This window comes from Symphalangus syndactylus, chromosome 8 (assembly GCF_028878055.3).
Source record: "Symphalangus syndactylus isolate Jambi chromosome 8, NHGRI_mSymSyn1-v2.1_pri, whole genome shotgun sequence".
NCBI classification, from domain to species: domain Eukaryota; kingdom Metazoa; phylum Chordata; class Mammalia; order Primates; family Hylobatidae; genus Symphalangus; species Symphalangus syndactylus.
This window is the reverse complement of record NC_072430.2, coordinates 75,024,640-75,044,055: the sequence shown is the minus strand read 5'-3', so window position 1 is coordinate 75,044,055 and position 19,416 is coordinate 75,024,640. Positions and strand designations below refer to the sequence as shown.

At 36.4% G+C, this 19,416-nt stretch overlaps 1 protein-coding gene across 4 annotated transcripts in view; it reads left to right on the top strand.

Moving 5' to 3' along the window:
* TLK1 (tousled like kinase 1) overlaps nucleotides 1–19,416 on the top strand; it is a 172,913-nt gene that overhangs the window by 59,323 nt on the left and 94,174 nt on the right. For all 4 annotated transcript variants that reach the window (XM_055289684.2, XM_063644687.1, XM_055289685.2 and 1 more), the window contains exon 3: nucleotides 19,260–19,331. In XM_055289684.2, the coding sequence (XP_055145659.1) occupies nucleotides 19,260–19,331 (72 nt within the window). The remainder of the gene's footprint in view (nucleotides 1–19,259; nucleotides 19,332–19,416) is intronic.

The following is a 19,416-nucleotide window of genomic DNA, read 5'->3' as shown; positions in this document are numbered from 1 at the left end:
AAGCTATCTATGTTTTGATTTGGAAATGTCTCCAAGATACATTAAGAGAAAAATATGCAATGCAGTCTGTGTAATGTTATCTTTGGATGAGAAGGGAGGAACCAAAGAATATATATTTAATTTGCTTGTATAGAAATAGAGACTCTAGGAAGACAGTAAGAAAGAAACCAAAGTAGCCTGTTTACATTGCCTATTCAAAAATTAATTAAAAACATTTTTTAAATAAGTCATTGCCTCTCAATAGTGGGACTGATGTGGGAAGGAGAAATTATCTTTCTGTAATGATTGAAATTCTTCTTATGTGCCTGTGTTGCTTTTATATTTTTTAAAACAATGTCTCATGGGTGTTTTTTAAAACAATCTATTCTTTTGAGGGCTTCAAGTCTGTGTATGTGTGCTTGCAGTGGAACATACTATATGAGTGTTTGTATGAGTGATTATATACTGTATTTTGTTGAGCTTTTTTCCTTCTGATTTCCCTCCACTAATGTGAACTTTTAGAATCACTTTTATTGAGATATAATTAACACACCATCAAAATGACTCATTTAACGTATTTAATGGTTTTTAATGTATTCACTTTTTTATGCAACCATCACCACTGTCGAACTCTAAAACATTTTTATTACCCCAAAACTGAAACACACAAACATTAGCAGCAACTTTCCTTCTTCCCTAGCCTACACTGCATTGCCTGGCAACCACCAGTCTACTTTCTGTGTCTCCGGATTTGCCTGTTCTGGACATTTTATATCAATGGAGTGATACAATATGAGTTATTTTGTGCCTGGCTTTTTTTTTTTTTTTTTTGAGACGGAGTTTCGCTCTTGTTGTCCAGGCTGGAGTACAATGGCGCTATCTTGGCTCACTGCAACCTCTGCCTCCTGGGTTCAAGTGATTCTCCTGCCTCAGCCTCCTCAGTAGCTGGGATTACAGGCATGTACCACCATGTCTGGCTAATTTTTGTATTTTTAGTAGAGATGAGGTCTCACCATGTTGGTCAGGCTGGTCTCGAGCTCCTGACCTCGTGATCCACCCTCCTCGGCCTCCCAAAGTGCTGGGATTACAGGTGTGAGCCACCGCGCCTGGCCTGTGCCTGGCTTTTAAAACCTAGCATAATGTTTTCATGGTTCACAGATGTTATAATATGTATTGTACTCATTCCATTATATGACAGACTGTTCCATCATATGGATGTGCCACATTTTGTTTGTTCTTTTGTAAGTTGTTGGACATTGGGTGGTTGTTTCCATTTTTTGATGCAAATGTTATGAACTGTTAGGAACACTGTTAGAAATTTTTTGTAGACATATGTTTTAGTTCTCTTAGGTATATAGATAGGAGTGAAATTGCTGATTTTATGTTAACTCTGTGTTTAATGTTTTGAGGAACTGCCAAACTCCTTTTCAAAATAGCCACACCATTTTATATTCCTACCAGCAATGCATAAGAGTTCCACTTTCTCCACATCCCTGTCAACACTTATTATTGTCTTTTTAAATTATAGCCTGTATGCATCTGCTTGTGTTGCCATAACAGAATGCCAGAGACTGGGTGATTTATAAAGAAAGAGGTTTATTTAACTCTTGGCTCTGCAGGCTGAGAGGTTCAAAGATATGGCCTTGGCTTCTGGCGAGGGGTTTTATACTGCCTCATGTTACAGAAGGTCAAAGGGGAAGTGGATATGTGTGAAGAGGGACTGCGGAGGGGGAACCTTGCTTTATAACAACATGCTCTTGCTGGAACTAAATCCAGTCTTGCCAGAGTAAGAACTCACTCATTACTGCAAGAGTCACACCAGGCCATTCATGAGGGAGATATAACACAAGCACCTTTCACTAGACCTTACTTCCCACACTGCCACACTTTGGACCAAATTTCAACATGAGTTTTGGTGGAGATGAACAGACTATATTCAATCCATAGCATAGCCATTCTGGGTGATATGTGAAGTGGGATCTCATTGTGTTTTTGGTATGTATTTCCCTAATGACTGATGAGCATCTTTTCATGTGCTTATTTTCCTTTCATATCTCTTCTTTGGTGAAGTGTTTGTTAAAATCTTTTTCCCATTTTAAAATTGGGTTGTTTCTTAAATCTTGAGTTATAAGAATTCTTTATACTTACTGGGTACTAGACTCTTATCAGGTACACTATTTACAGATTTTTGTCTCATTCTGTAGGTGTCATATCTAAGAAATCATTGCTTAATCCAGAATCACATATTTATATACCTATGCTTTCTTCTAAGGAGTTTATAATTATAAGTAATTCTTACATTTAGGTCTGTGATCCATTTTGAGTTAAATTGCATATATGGTATGAGGTAGGGAATCCAAAATAATTTTTTTGCATTGGACCATTTAGTTGTCTCAGCAACATTTGTTGAAAAGACTGTTCTTTCTCCCATTGAATTGTCCTGGAACCTTTGTCAAAAGCTAATTGATTGTAAATATATGGGTTTATTTCTGAACTCTTAATTCTGTTCTGATGATCTGTATGTCTATCTTTTTGCCATACCACACTGTGTTGGTTAATATAGCTTTGTAGTATGTTTTGAAACTGGCAGTGTGTATCCTCCAACTCTGTTCTTTTTTCAAGATTATTTTGGCTATTCTGGGTCCCTTGCATTTCAATATGACGTTTAGGATCAATTTGTCAATTTCAGCAAAAGGCCAACTGGGATTTTGTTAGGAATTTTGGTGAATGTCTAGGTTAATTTGGGAAGTATTGCCATCCTAATAACATTAAGTCTTCTAGCATATGAACACAACTGTCAGTACATTCATTTAGGTCTTCTTTATTTTCTTTCAATGATGTTTTTTAGTTTATACTGTATAAGTCTTGCATTTGTTTTGTTAAATTTATTCCTAAGTATTTTATTTTTTTGATAGTATTGTAAATGAAGTTTTCGTAATTTGTTTTTCACATTGCTCATTGCTGTTTTATAGATATACATTTGGTTTTTGTGTGTTAGTCTTGTGTCTTGCAACCTTTCTGAACTTATTAGCTTTAATAGTTTTGCTGTTATTACTGTATTTACCTTTAGTATTTACCTTTTATTTTTTTCTTGCCTAATTTTCATTGACTAGAACATTCAATACAATGTTGAACTGAAGTGGTGAGAGCACATATATTGTCATCTTAGAGAGGAAAGCTGTGAGTGCTTCATAAGTGTCCTTTCTCAGGTTGAGGAAGTTTCCTTTTATTTCTAGATTGCTGAGTGGCTCTTTTTTGTTTCCTTTAAATCACAAACAGGGTGCTGGGTTTTGGCAGATATTTTTTCTATGTCTGTTGATGATCAGTGGTTTTTATTTTTTATTCTATTAATATAGCTGTTGTATGTTGAACTAACCTTGCATTCCTGGAATGAATACTGTTTGCTCAAAGTGTATAATCCTTTTTATATGTTGCTGGATTTGGTTTGCTAGTATTTTGTTGAGGATTTTTGCATCCATATTTGTAAGGGATATTGATCTATAATTTTCTTGTGATGTTTTTATCTGGTTTCACTATCAGGTAATATTGTTTTTCCAGAATGAGTTGGTAAGTGTTCCCTCCCTTCTGTTCTTTGGAAGAGTTTGTGAAGAATTAGTATTAGTTCTGCTTTACATATTTGGTGGAAATTACCAGTGACACCATCTAGGCCTGGGCATTTCTTCAAGGGTAGATTTTTATTTTCTTGTTTTAATTATACTGCTACTATTTCTTTACTTGTACAGGACTATTCAGATTATTTATTTCTACCTTTCTACCCCAGCTTTATTGAGGTATGATTGACAAACAGAAATTATATATATGTGAGGTGTATATGTGATGTTTTGATATACATATACATTGTGACATGATTAACACTATTAAGATAATTAACATGTTGATCACCTCATGTAGTTTTTTTGGTGCGGAAAACATTCGATATCTATTCTCTTAGCAAATTTCAAGTGTACAGTACTATATTATTAACTGTAATCACCGTACTGTACATTAGAGCTTCAGAACTTACTCATTCAGTATAACTGAATCTTTGTACCCTTTTACCAAAATCTCCCCATTACCCCTACCCCCTAGTTCCTGGCAACCACCGTTATACCCTCTGCTTCATTGCTTCATGAGATTCTACATGTGAGATCAGGCAGTATTTAACTGGCTTCTTTTATTTTTCTTTCTCTCTTTCTCTCTCCCCACCCCACCCCTTTCCCCTTTCTCTTCCTTTCCTGTCCTGTCCTGTCCTGTCCTGTCCTTTCCTAGTGGAGTCTTGCTCTGTCACCCAAGCTGAAATGCAGTAATGCGATCTTGGCTCACTGCAGCCTCCGCCTCCCAGGTTGAAGCGATTCTCCTGCCTGAGCCTCCTGAGTAGCAGGGATTACAGGCACCCGCCATCACACCCAGCTAATTTTGTTATTTTTAGTAGCGATGGCGTTTCACCATGTTGGCCAGGCTGGTCTCAAATTCCTGACCTCATGTGATCTGCCTGCCTCAGCCTCCCAAAGTACTGGGATTACAGATGTGAGCCACTGCACCTGGCTGCCTATTTTTAAATTAGGTTGTTTTCTTGCTTTTGAGTTATAATATTTTGGATATTAAGCTCTTATCAGGTACATGGTTTGCAAATATTTTGTCCCATTATGTAGATTGTCTCTTTACTGTGTTGATTGGTTCTTCTCCTGTGCATAAGCTTTTTAGTTTGATGTAATATCATTTGTATATTTTTACTTTTGTTGCCTATATTTTTGGGATCATTTTCAAAAATCATTGCCCAGACCAATGTCAAGAAGCTTTTTTTCCTGTGTTTTCTTCTAATATTTTAAAAATTTCATATCTTATGTCTTTAATTCATTTTGAGTTGATTTTTGTATATGATATGAGATAAGGGTCCAGTTTCCAACTTCTGGATGTGGATTACCAGTTTTCCCAATGCCATTTATTGAAGAAACTATCCTTTCCCCATTGTGTGTTCTTGGCACTTTTGCCAAAGATCAATTCACCCTACATGTGTGGATTCATTTCTGGGCTCTCTATTGTGTTCCATTGGTTTATATGTCTGTTTTTATGCCAGTACTGTACTGTTTTGATTATTATTACTTTGTAGTATATTTTGAAATCAGGTACTGTGATGCCTCCAGCTTTGTTCTTACTCAGTTTTGCTTTGGCTCTTTGGGTTCTTTTGAGGTTACACGTAAATTTAGGGTTTTTTTTTCTATTGCTGTGAAAAATGCCATTGGAATTTTATTAGGATTACACTGAATCTGTCGATCACTTTGGGTGGCATGGACATTTAAACAATATTAATTCTTTCAATTCATGAAAACAAGATATCTTTCCGTTTGTATTGTCTTCAATTTCTTTCAACATTTTATAGTTTTTATTTTATAGATCTTTCACCTCCTTGGTTAATTTTTTTTTTTTTTTTTTTTGAGGCAGGGTCTTGCTCTGTCACCCAGGCTGGAGTGCAGTGGTGCCATCTTGGTTCACTGCATCCTCTGCCTCCTGAGTTCAAGTGATTCTCCTGCTTCAGCCTCCTGAGTAGCTGGGACTATAGGCACCTGCCACCACGCCTGGCTAATTTTTGTATTTTTTGGTAGAGATGGAGTTTCACTGTGTTGGCCAGGCTGGTCTCGAACTCCTGGCCTCAAGTGATCCACCTGCCTTGGCCTCCCAATGTGCTGGGATTACAGGCATGAGCTACCGTGCCTGGGCTGATTAAATTTATTCTTAAATTTTTTTTATGGTATTGTAAATGGAAGTGTTTTCTTAATTTCTTTTTCAGATCATTAGTATATAGAAATGCAACTGATTTTTTGTGTGGGATTTTTTAAAAAGTTTATTTTATTTTTTATAGAGATGGGGTTTCACTATGTTTATCAGGCTGGTCTTGAACTCCTGGCCTGAAGCAGTCCTCCCATCTTGGCCTCCCAAAATGCTGGAATTACAGGCATGAGCCACCATGCCCTTCCACAACTGATTTTTGTATGTTGATTTTGTTATCTTGCAACTTTACTGAATTAGTTTAGCTAACTCTAACAGTTTCTTCGTGGAATCTTTAGGGTTATCCATATATACAGTTATGTCATCTGCAAATAAGAGATAATTTTATTTATTCTTTTCTGACTTGGATGGCTTGTATTCTTTTTTTTTTTCTTTAGCCTGATTGCTCCGGGTAGGATTTCCAGTACTATATTGAATAGAAGTGGTGAGAATGGGCTTACTTGTCTTGTTCCTGATCTTAGAGGAAAAGCTGTCAGCTTTTCATCCTAGAGTATGAAATTGGCTGTGGGCTTATCATTTATTGCCTTTATTATGTTGGGTACATTTCTTCTATACCTAGTTTATTGAGAGTTGAATCACAAAAGGGTGTTGAAAGTTTTTTTTTTTTAATCATGAAGGGATGTTGAATTTTATCAGATGCATTTTCTGTATCTAATGAGATGATCATATGATTTTTATACATTCTGTTAATGTGGTGTATCATATTTATTGACTATGTATGTTGAACCACCCTTGCATTTCAGGAATAAGTTTCAGTTGATCTTGGTGTATGATGATCCTGTTAATATGTTGTTGAATTTGGTTTGCTAGTGTTTTGTTGAGGATATTTTTGTCTTCTAGAATCATTTTCGGAAGCTTGTGTCTTTCTAGGAATTTGTCCATATCATCTTGGTTATCTGATTTGTTGGCATAAAACTTTTCATTATATTTTCTTGTAATTCTTGTTTCTGTAAGTCAGTAATAACATGAGCTCTTTCATTTCTGATTGTAGTAATTTGAGTCTTCCTTCTTTTGGTCTTGGTAGGACTTGCTAAAGATTTGTCAATTTTGTTTTCAAGGATCCAACTTTTGGTTTCGTTCTATTGTTTTTCTATTCTCTATTTCATTTGTTTCTGCTGTGATATGTATTTTCCCCCCTGCTTGCTTTGGTTTTAGTTTGCTTTTCTTTTTTCTAGTGTTTTTTGGGTGGACGGCTGGGTTATGATTCAAGATCTCTTTTTAAATGTAAACATTTACAGTTACAGTTTTCCTTCTAAGCACTGCTTTAACTTTATCTCATATGTTTTGATATGCAGTGTTTTTGTTTTCATTCATCTCAAAGTTTTTTTCTAATTTCCTTTGAGATTTGTCCTTTGACCTATTGGTTATTTAGGAGTGTGTTGTTTAATTTCTACATGTTTGTGATTTATAACAAATCTTTATGGCAGTCATACATAAACCTGTATCTGCTACCCTCTTCTCCCCCTTTAGAAAATTTAGTTTGAGGCCGGGCGCAGTGGCTCACATCTGTAATCCCAGCATTTTGGGAGGCCGAGGTAGGCAGATCACCTGAGGTCAGGAGTTCGAGACCAGCCTGACCAACATGGTGAAACCATGTCTCTACTAAAAATACAAAATTAGCCGGGCATGGTGGCGCATGCCTGTAATCGCAGCCACTCGGGAGGCTGAGGCAGGAGAATCGCTTGAACCCGGGAGGTGGAGGTTGCAGTGAGCCAAGATTGCGCCATTGCACTCCAGCCTGGGCAACAAGAGCAAAACTCTGTCTCGAAAAAAAGAAAAAAAGAAAATTTAGTTTGAGGGTATTGCTTGCCCTTACAGTGTCAATCTCTTAAGCATTCTTGAATACATGCTGCCATGTTTTGAGTTTGCGTGTCTGAAAATGTCTTTCTTTTGCTTTCTCATAGTATCTCAGTAGTTTATAGGTACTATTTTTGATGTCTTCTAGTTTTTAATTTTTCTTCAGCTCAGGGAAGTTTTCTTTTTAATATTTGATTTATTTTCTTGATTTATTTCCTCCCTTCTGAAAACCTGTTATTTTCATAGTAGATCCCTAGATATGTCCTTTGTATCTATTGTTTTAACTCATGATTTTAATTTCTTCATATTTTGATGTTACAGGATGATTCTACTTCATTTTCTAGATTACCAATTTCATTTCTAGCAGTGTTTCTGCCCCTACTCTTTACTGAATTTAAATTTTTGCAATTGCGTTTCACTGTCAACTCTTTTATTTCTAATTATATTTACTTTAAAATTCAAATAATATACTTATAAAAGATCTATTTCTGCTCTGACCTTAATTTCTCCTCCAGTTAAGCCACCTATTCTGTGTTTGACTAGGGCTCTCCCTTGCAAGCTAATTAGGCTCCTTAAATTACCTGTAAGATTTTCTTGCCACAGCATCCATTCTGGTTAGGCTGGTGATCTTCTGAGTAGTGGTAGATTGGTTGGTGGTGAGGTTTACAGGTGTTCCCTTCTCTTACTCCTGGTGTTGGCTACAATCAGATGGCGTCTAGAGCAGCATGGGACAGGTGGGTAAGGGGAGTCTTCTCATTATGCAGAAGTGATCAACTTAAGTCTCTGTCAGATCTACCTTTATGTAGCCCTACGGACATTCTTCGCCATAGATTTGAACAGAAAAGCAGGTCTGATCTTACTTACCTATTCTAAATTATTGATTCTCCTAGCCTTCTTAACAGTGGCGTTAAGAAGGTGGTGCTTAGAATTTTTTTTTTTTAAATGGTTTCACATAGTTTTTAAGTTGAAGTTCAAATTACCTGACATTTTTCGGATTCCTACCTTACCACTGTAGCCCAGTTTCATGCCCCACTTTCCATCTTTTCTTCACATTGTACTTTGCTCATAACAACCTATTTGTGGTTCCCTAAATGGATATGGTTTTTCACATCTTTCCTTTGAACATACAGTTCACTTTGTTTCAGATGCCCATATGCCCTTTCTTTTCATCAGATGCATCACTCTTTGAATGTCAAGGTCAGATCAGGTATCACTTTAAGGATGTTTCTCTGATTACCTCATTCCATCTAATTGCCCAAATCCAAATCTGGTGGACCTCCTGTGTCCCTCTTCAACACCTATGTGTACCTAGACAAAATTTTTCCCATCACATTTTAATTATTTGTTTCTTACTAGACTACTAAGCTCTTGAGGACAAAGGACTGTGTGGCATATTTTAATAATTTTAATGGTCTCAGCACTTAGCTCTGTGTCTACTCTTTAGTTGTGTCCTCAATTTTGGGGGAATGAAATACTTTTATTAAAAGAAATCAAAACAGTGTATCCTGATTCAGAAACTTTGGAGACTCAGGCAGTAGGAGGCTAATTTTGAGACTGGCATATATTTTTAAGAGTACTGGGGGAAAATTTTGAATTGCATTTAGAGTTTACATTTTTTACATGGAGTCATGTGGTCCTTCTGGACTTGCTTTAATATTATGTTCTTAGCACTGCCCAATATCAGCAAGCTCTTTGGAACTGAAAATAAGGCCAGTATCTGTTTATTTTACTAATTTTCCTAACTTCTAACCTGTTAACATCACATTAAAAAAAGTACCCATCTAGTTGCTTCATTTCCTCAGCATATATTTTAAAGTACTCATGTAAGCTTCCATTTAGTGTCCTTGGTTTGTAGACAGAGGACAAAATCCTTGCCCTCAGATGCTTTTAGTCTGTTCTAGTAGTAACCACAGCACAGCAAGCATAGTTTGGTAACTTCTAGGTGGACATATTCATCATTTTGTCCATGGGGGTAGGAGGGTGGTCTTAACAGTTTGCAGGTTGAACCCACATTTCAAAAAACATGTTAAAATATGAAACGTTCTAATTAAATCTATTGGCACAGTAAATGGATATTTTGGGATATTAGTGAACTAAAGAGATATGTGGGGAGATGGCAGCTACAAGCTAAAATCTGAACACTTTGATTAATATTTAGAATTAATTGACAACTACAGAGAGCCAGTAGTAGTGGTGCTGATAAGAATGTGGATGGTAACCAAAACTTAGTCAGTTTTACAGTTTTGCCTACAGCTGGTCATAGTGAAAATATGTAGTGTGAAAGTGAATGTCATTGATGGACAAGTCTTCTTTAAGACATTTGACTTCGTTTTCTACTTTTGTCCACTCCAGATTTTTTGCCAAAACAATTTGCGTTTTTTTTCTTTGGCAGAAAAAAACCCCAGCTCTCTAGCTACCTTGAGCAAAGAAGGGAGGTTATTGATCGAATATCAGTCAATTCACAGAATGATTTGGAGGCCTGGAAAACCAGAGTTGTACAGGAACCAGGGCAACCTTGGGTGATGAAGTAACAGAAACTGCTCATCCTTTTGATTGTGGGATCTCCAGTGGATTAAAAAAAAAAGACGGCCGGGCGCAGTGGCTCATGCCTGTAATCCCAGCACTTTGGGAGGCCGAGGGGGGTGGATCACGAGGTCAGGAGATTGAGACCACGGTGAAATCCCATCTCTACTAAAAATACAAAAAATTAGCCGGGCGCGGTGGCAGGCGCCTGTAGTCCCAGCCACATGGGAGGCTGAGATAGGAGAATGGCGTGAACCCAGGAAGCGGAGCTTGCAGTTAGCCGAGATCACACCACTGCACTCTAGCCTGGGCGACAGAGTGAGACTCCATCTCAAAAAAAAAAAAAAGAAAGAAAAACACAGCCCCTCCATCCCATGCTTATTATATCATTCCTTTGAGATTCAAACTTCTGGGGAAGAGAGTTGATTAATTTTCCCCTTTGTTTCTTGATTATAGGTATGGGTAAAGATTATGTATGGGAGAAGGACCCTCCTTAGAATTTCTATAGTTGCTGGGCAGGTTGATTTCCAGTCCTACCAAAAATACAAGGACAGGATGGTTTTCTAAAAAGAAACTATGTTGCTGTCATGAAATTGGAATGGAGGTTGAATACCTAAAATGGGAAATGTTTACTGTGTTCTGAATCATAAGACTTGACTTTCAAACCCCAAATTTAAGACAGTCAATGCTTTTTAGGGATACAAGGAATGTTTATACTAGATTGTCTGGTTAGTTGGGGGCATGTATTGTTGAAATATAATATTCCCTCTTAACCCATTTAGCTCCTCTCAAGCATTGAACTCAAGCACTGATTTTTGTGATTTTCATATGGTCTGTAGCAGAGGTCGGCAAACTTTTTCTGTAAAGTGCCAGGTAGCTAAATATCTGTAGGTCATGTGATCTCTATGAAAACTACTGAACTCAACTGTGCCATTTTAGTACTAAAGCAGACATATACCATATGTAATCAAATGAGTATGGCCTTGTTCTAGTAAAACTTTATATAAAAACCAGGCAGAAGGCCATAGTTTGCTGACCCCCTATCTTATAGCAACTCTGTCCAATAGAAGTTTCTGATATGATGGCCATCTTTTGTATCTGTATGGCCTAATATGTAGCCACTGGCCACATGTGGCTACTGAGGGTTTAAAATATGGCTAGTGCGACTGAGGAAATTAATTTTCAATTTAATTTTAATAGTTTCTTAGTAAAAAACTATTGTGTCTGCTAGTTTAAATATTGTTCTTTTTACTAAACTTTTGGCAACATTACCAATAAAAAGCCTTATAAAGTGGAGTTATAGTGGAGCTAGGAAAGATATTTTTATTGATAGAGAATGAATTCTGGCATAAAAAGCGTTAAGAATAAATGAGTGCTCATCTATGGGGAAATATTACCAGCTTTAGTCTCCAAAGAATCAATACTGAAATTTAACCTTTTTAAATACATGATTTTAGAAAATGAATACCTAGGAAAATCCCAAGGATTTGATGACTTTGTAGCAAAAAACCGTTCAAATAAATAGCATAGGCGATAAGTAGTTCTCTTCCTCACTATATTTAGAATAATACACAAATCATAAGTACACTCAATGAATGTTCACAAACTGAATACAGTGATGTAAGCAGCACCCATATCAAGAAATAAAGATTATCCCCATAACATGATTATGGCCTACAGAAAAATCACAAGGAATCTACAAATAATTAAAACTAATAAGTAAATTAAAGTCATTAATTATAAATCATATTTTAAAACCAGTTATATTTTCTGCATATCAACAACAAATAAGTAGAAAGTAGAAAATGAAGTTTTAGAAAGGTACCATATACAACAATATTAAAAATTGTTAATATAAATGTTACTAAATATTTATAATAAAAATATAAGTTGAAATAAATCTGACAAAAGATACTCAAGACATCTTCACTGAAAACTGTAAAACAGTGAAATCAAAGAAGGCCTTAATAAATGAGATGCAATACTCAAAAATTGGAAGACTCAATGTTATAAAGCTATCAGTTCTTACTAACTCGATTTATAGCTTCAGTGCAATACCAATTAAAATCCTAGCAGGATTTTGGGGAGCATGGAAATTAACAAGCTGATTCCAAAATTATATAAAAATGTAAAGACCAAGAATGGTCCCGGCAGCCTTAAAGGACAATAACAGAGCTGGGAGAATTATGCCACTAGATATCAAGAATGTTTTTGATATTACTGATAAAATTAAACCAGGCACAGTGGCTTGTGCCCATAATCCCAGCTACTTAAGAGGCTGAACGAGAGGATCACGTGAGCCCAGGAGTTTGAAGGTGCAGTGAGCTATGATCATGCCACTGCACTGCACTCCAGCCTGAGTGACAGAGCAAGACCTGGTCTCTTAAAAAATAAAGAGAAAGTTAGTTATTAAGTCAGTCTGATATTGACATGGATAGAAAAATAGACCAATGAAAGAGAATAAAGTCCAGCAGTAGACCCATCTGTAAGTAGTAACTTGATCTATGACAAAGGTGATATTGCAGTGCAGTGGGAGAGTTGGTCATTATAATAGATGTGCTGTATCAATTGGATATCTATAAGGGAAAATAAATAACTCTTCACTTTGAACTCTTACCATGATAGAAAAATCACTTTCAGGTAAATTGTAGATTTAAATGGGAAAGGTAAAGCAATAAAACTTTAATAAAATGAATAGACTGTCTTCATTAGATTGGCAGAGATTTCATAAATAGGTTCCAAAAGGCAGTAGCCAAGAAGAAAAAACATTTGATAAATGTAACTGTGTTGAAATGACACAGTAAGGTGTGAAAAGGCAAACCATAGATTCATGTGCCAAATATGGAAAGAATTCCTACAAGTGAAGAAGGAAAAGACACACAATTCATGTTCATAATTTCAAAAGCCAGACCAGATGTGGTATCTCACTCCTGTAATCCCAGCACTTTGGGAGGCCAGGAGTTCGAGATCAGCCTGGCCAACATGGTGAAACCTTGTCTCTACCAAAAATACAAAAAGTAGCTGGGCGTGGTGGCACATGTCTGTAATCCCAGCTGCTCAGAAGGCTGGCTGAGGCAGAATCACTTGAGCCCGGGAAGTGGAGTGTGCAGTGAGCCAAGATCATCATAGGATCAGGGAGACTTTTGTGTCTGTCCTGTGTTTGAGCTATTTCCTGTATCCCATATCTTCTCTTTCTTGGTTTATTTCTTTGTTTTTGGTGGAGCAGATTTTCTGGTTGCTTCTTGAGGAAAGATATATGGGGAGTGAAATTTTTGAGATCTTGCATATTTTCCTCCTCCCACTTTGTTTTTAGTGTATGTGACGGGTAGAATTCTAGGTTGGAAATCATTTTCTTAGAATTTTGAAGGCATTGTTCCATTGTCTTCTAGCTTCCAGTGTTACTGTTGCACGCTCCAATGCCATTCTGATTCTCGATTCTTTGTAAATACTCTATTTATTCTTCCCTGGAAGCTTTTATTTAGGAGCTTGTGTTTGTCTCTAGAATTTAAAATTATTTATTCTGATGTATCTTCGTTTGTTTTTCTTTAAGCCATTGTGCTTGATTTTTTAAAAATGTGTCTTTCCAATCCAGAAACATGCTTTCCAGTTCTGGAAGAATTTTTTGAGTGATATTGGACTTTGTTTGTATCTATGCATTAGGCACTTAAACACTTACTGGAAACTGTGTAACTAGGCAAGGTTTACTGACTGATGGATGGGCTTTGTTTTTTGGGGTGTTTTTGATACAGGGTCTCACTCGCCCAGGGTGGAGCGCAGTGACACTATCACAGCTCACTGCAGCCTCTATCTCCTGGGCTCAAGTGATCCTCCTACCTTAGCCTCCTGAGTAGCAGGGACTACTGGTACATGCTACCACATCTGGCTAATTTTTTTTTCCTCTGTAGGGACAGGGTTTCACCATGTTGCCCAGGCTGGTCTCAAACTCCTGGGCTCAAGCCATCCGTCTACTTCAGCCCCCCAAAGTGCTGGGATTATAGGTGTGAGCCACCATACCCAGCCATGGATGAGTTTTGCAGTAGGATTATCTAGTTAAGTCATTTCTCTGAGGGACTTATAAAATCTCCCAGGGAGAGATTTTATCATCTCATACCTGTGGAGTAAAAGCTTGGCTGCTAACTTTTTAGAATTGAGAACAAAAAAGGGGCCTAAGGGTCTCATTAGTGTAGACTTTCTACTTAACCTTCTCTGTTTTCTCAGCTGTGCCTTATGCATCTTAGTATAGAGTTCTTCTAGCTCACTATTTGCAGAGAGTAAAGTTGGCCTCCAGCATTTATGATGACAAGTCAGCAGTTACTTTTACCCTTTTTTGTTCTCATGTGTACTTTCTCCAGCTGCTTTCAAGATTGTTTTCTTTATCTTTGGTTTTTCAGCAGTTTGACTGTGATGTGCATAGGTGTGGTTTTCTTTGTACTTATCCTGCTTGGGAGGTTGAGTGAGCTCTTCAATCTGTAAATTAATGTCTTTGCCAAATTTTGGGATTTTTCTGGCTGTCATTTCTCCAAATTTTTTTTCTGCTTATTTTTCTCATTTTATGACTCCAGTTACATGTATATTAGACTGCTTCATGGTGTCCAACAGACACTATTTTTCAATATATTTTTCTCTATTCTTTAGTTTGAGTAATTTCTCTTGACCCGTCTTCAGTACTGTCTTTTTCCATTCTTCTGTTAAGCCCATTCAGTAAGTTTTCTATTTTAGAGAGTGAAGTTTTCAGTTGTAGAATTTACGTTCAGCTCTTTTTACGGTTTTTATTTTTCTGCTGAAATTTCCAATCTTGTCATTTGAGCTACTTACATTAGCTGCTTTATGTTATTTATTTGCTGATTCTAAATCTGTGTTACTTCATGATTAGTATCTATTGATTGTCTTTCCTCTTGAGTATGGGTCACTTTTTCTTGTTTCTTCATATGATTACAAATTTTTGTTGTATCCTGCACACTGAATGACACATTACAGTGACTTTGGAGACTGTTTTTTGTTTGTTTTTCTTTGTTTTAGAAGGCAGTTAACTTGGCTAGACTGAAATTTAAACTATGTCTCCCTGCAGAGGGCAGCACTCACATCCCTGTTAGTTGTTTTAGTCTTATCTAGGCTGCTTATCATCTGCTCCGTTTTTGCATAGGCAGTTAATACGTAGAATTTGGGACTCTCCCTTTGTGGAGCTTTATTTTCCAGCATATCCCTCCTTACTTTGCAGCCTCTTTGGAAGCTTGAAACTCTTGTTTTTCAAGCCAGTAAGACTAAAGATTTTGATCTAGGTTTCAACTGCTGTCTGTGCAGCTCTGATCTCCGGGACCTTCCCCTCAGCAAAAGCTGTAAAAACAGGAAACCTACCCAGATCTATTCCCTTCTTCCTCTTCCTCTTCTTTTTTTGTTTTTTTGAGATGGAGTCTTGCTCTGTTGCCCAGGCTGGCATACAGTGGTGCGATCTCTGCTCACTGCAACCTCTGTCTCCCAGATTCAAGCAATTCTCCTGCCTCAGACTCCCTAGTAGCTGGGATTACAGGCATGCGCCATGACACTTGGCTATTTTTTGTATTTTTAGTAGAGACAAGGTTTCACTGTGTTGGCCAGGCTGGTTTTGAACTCATGACCTCAAGAAGTCTGCCCATCTTGGCCTCCCAAAGTGCTGGGATTACAGGCATGAGCCACTGCACCCAGCCTCTGTTCCCTTCTTCTAAGTGTTGTCTTGTACTTACATTCTGCCTACTTTTGGTTCATGTAGTGGCTTTTTTAAATCTTTTTTTTCCAGAATTTATATATAGTTATATGTAGAAAATAAGGTATTCTGTTTTTACTGGTGGTGGAATCTTATTCATCTACCTACCTACTTATATTTTTATTGTTTATTTTAAAAGATAAAAATATTTCATGAATTTTTATTGCTATTTCCAATTCAAACTCAGGATTATAAGGTTTTTTTTATATGCATCTTATACTGTGAATTATGATTCTTGATATAAAGCAGAGGATAGAATTGGATATCCCTTAATTATTTTACTTTATTCTGTATTTCACACACATAGCTGTCTCAACATTAGCACAGTGAACAAAGTGGGTACTGAAAACAATTATTTTGTATATGCTTTCGATCCCCTAGTTTTAAAAATACTGTACTATTAACTTTGCATGCATTTAGTCATTAAATATTATATCCTCTCCCTTGTCATTATCATTTAATCTTGATCAACAATAAGTCATATTATTGCTTGCCTTCAGTTCTTAGACTGGTAAACTATTCATTTTGGTTGTCTTAAGCTTGTTCTGTAGTAGATTCTTTAGGAAGGGCTCATGGGAGCAGGGTTCCCTAATTGCTTGCATTTTTGGTAACCGTTTATCTATGCTTTCCATGTGTTTAAAACGGAATTTACTGAATATAAAACACTTTGCTTTTATTTTCGTTCCTTGAATAGCTTATGTCACTCCATTTTTGTCTGGCATAAAGTGTTTGCCTTTGATGTTCGCTTTCTGGGTTGTTATTCTTAGGTGTGCATGGTGCTGTGTCAGTAATTTCAATTTTTTTAATTGAACATTTAAAAAAGAACAACTGACAACAAGAGACTGACAACTGAAAATGTCAGAGACATTTTTTTCCTCTTTTTTTTTTTTTTTTTTTGAGATGGAGTTTTGTTCTTGTTGCCCAGGCTGGAGTGCAATGGTGTGATCTTGGCTTGCTGCAACCTCTGCCTCCCAGATTCAAGTGATTCTCCTGCCTCAGCCTCCCAAGTAGCTGGGAATTACAGGTGTACACCATCATGCCTGGCTAATTTTGTATTTTTAGTAGAGACAGGGTTTCACCATGTTGGTCAGGCTGGTCTGGAACTCCTGACCTCAGGTGATCTGCCCGCCTCGGCCTCCCAAAGTGCCGGGATTACAGGCATTAGCCACTGTGCCCAGCTGTCAGAGACATTTTCTTGAATTACAGTTTTTACTATTTTCTGGCTTTAGTAGTTTTTTGGGTCTTCTGTTATCTGTATATTGATCTTTGTTGCTTCATCAGCTGTTGCTTACTCTCAAATCCTTTTTATCTCTTCATTTCTTTTGATTTCAAAAATGTTCCTGTTTTTTGCCTTCCAGTTATCTTAAAGCATTGTCTACTGTATATATTTGCTCTTGGGTTCGTTCAGATTTACTTTTTATTTCTGAAACTTTTTCTTTTATTTTTAATGCTTTCTTGAGTTCTGTTACCTTATTTCTGAGTTTTTTGAAATCTGATTTATATAGTTGTTTCATGTCTTGAGTCATTTTTGTAATATCTTTTAGTTCATTTTAAAATAGTAGGTTACAATTTGTACCTATTTTGTAGATGTGTGTTCCTGGTATGCTTTTATTATCTGGATGTTATTCTGTATCTTACTTTCTTTTTTCTTATACCTTTATGACCTGCATAATTTTCTTTTGCCTACTTTCATGTGAAATTGGATTTCCTGAACACTTAAATAGTTGGTGTGGTTCAGGATGGCTTTTCTTACAGGGCTTTCTCTACTGCTGTTTTTAGGCATGCTTCAAAACTGTGGCATTTGCTTTCTGAGATTGCTAGGCTGCGTTCCCTCCCTGCTTTATCTAAATATTCTCTTTCCATTGTTGTAATTGTACCTATATAGTACTCAATTTTCATTCCACACCCAGTAATTTGTACTCATTGTACCACCCTGTTATGTAAAGATCCCTTTCAAGGATTCATAGAGGCTAGACTGCTCTCACTTCTTAGATGTAACCGTGGACTCCTCCCACTTAGTCACTAATTGAAAGTGCAAAACCCTTCTGTACTTAAGTTAAACTAGCTTCTCTGCCTAACTTGTTGGCTGTTTTAGGTGTCTTGTTCTCGGTTATCAGACATCTGTTTCTGTTTCCTCCCATATTGATAATGATACCATACATTATCTATGGTTGTTGTTGACTTGTTTCCATCTGATGTTTTGAGGGGGATTCATGGAGATTCTTGTCACCTAGTTTTGTTATAAATATTGTCCGTGGGTTTTTGGTTTACTATTTAGTTTTATACATTTTTTTGGTGGGTATTTACAGATGCTCACTTTGCCACTGCCCTTATTGTCCCAGAATCTTTCTAATGTATTAGTTCTTAATTGCTGCTGTTTCAAATTTGATAGTCTTGCCATAATTAGATTATAACTTATTCCAGGTACTACTTAAATTGTAATTAGTTCAAGTGCTATCCTTTGTTGACAGCAGCTTTTACAGTATCCAGCATAGTACTAGGCATGTATGCAATTGCTCAGAGTTGTTACTTTGGAAATTAATCTAATTTCAGTTATATAATTATAGTCTAACTTGCAACCTGTTAATAGTAAGATTAGCAGCCACTCCTGTTACAAGTGGAGGTGAAACATGAGGATATCAATTGGCTTTCCTGTATGTAATGTTAATTCTTGCATCATCTTTGACATATATGCCATAATCCGTCAGCCTCCTGGTCTAAGCATTTCTGGAAGACTTTGATCTGATGTACTCATGGTACAAAAAAGTCCACAAGATAGTAAGTATCATAGAAGCGTATTGGAAACAAAGCAGACATCATCCTACAGAATGTTAGCTCTTTTTTCTTTGTTACAGTTCAAAAATATTGTCAAGGAAATGGAGAAATTCTTGAGCAAAGCAATTAATTAAAATGGTCAAGATGGTCAGAGATTTTTTTGAAGAGATCGAGTTAAAACAAATTAAAAAAAAAAAAAGAAAAACAAGACAGTTTGTTAATACAGAGAAAGGCAAAGAGGTGTGTTTCAGACATGATGGAATTTGATAATTGTGAAGCGACCTGAAGAGCCCAAATAATACTTTCAGCCAAAGGTAGCATTAGTTTTTAATACATTGAGTAATAATTTTAGGGATCTTGTCATCCTAACAATGGCCCAGTTCCTTTGCTTTTGAACTGGGATTTAAAAAACCAGCTAATAGAAGTCAGTTCCTAAAACACAGCATAACTTTATTGACTTGATAAAACTTTTCAAAGTATAGTGTTAAGAATTTAGTATTTCTTATTTTTACCTCATTTGGCTTCCTTGTTTAAAGGAATTATACTTTATTTATTTATGAAGATAGATTATGTACTTTGTAATATGTTTGTTTAAAATTATTCCCACTGTTTTAAAAAAATTACTCTTAATTTTTACCTTTTAAAAAATCTTTAACAGGCCTCAACAAATAACGAAAGCTCTAATCACAGTTTTGGAAGCTTGGGATCCTTAAGTGACAAAGAATCAGAGGTAAGTAATTTCATTTTAAATATGGTGCTATTAAAGTAAAAGCTGGAATCACTGTTTTAATTAGTATTTTGTTTCTTCATCAGTT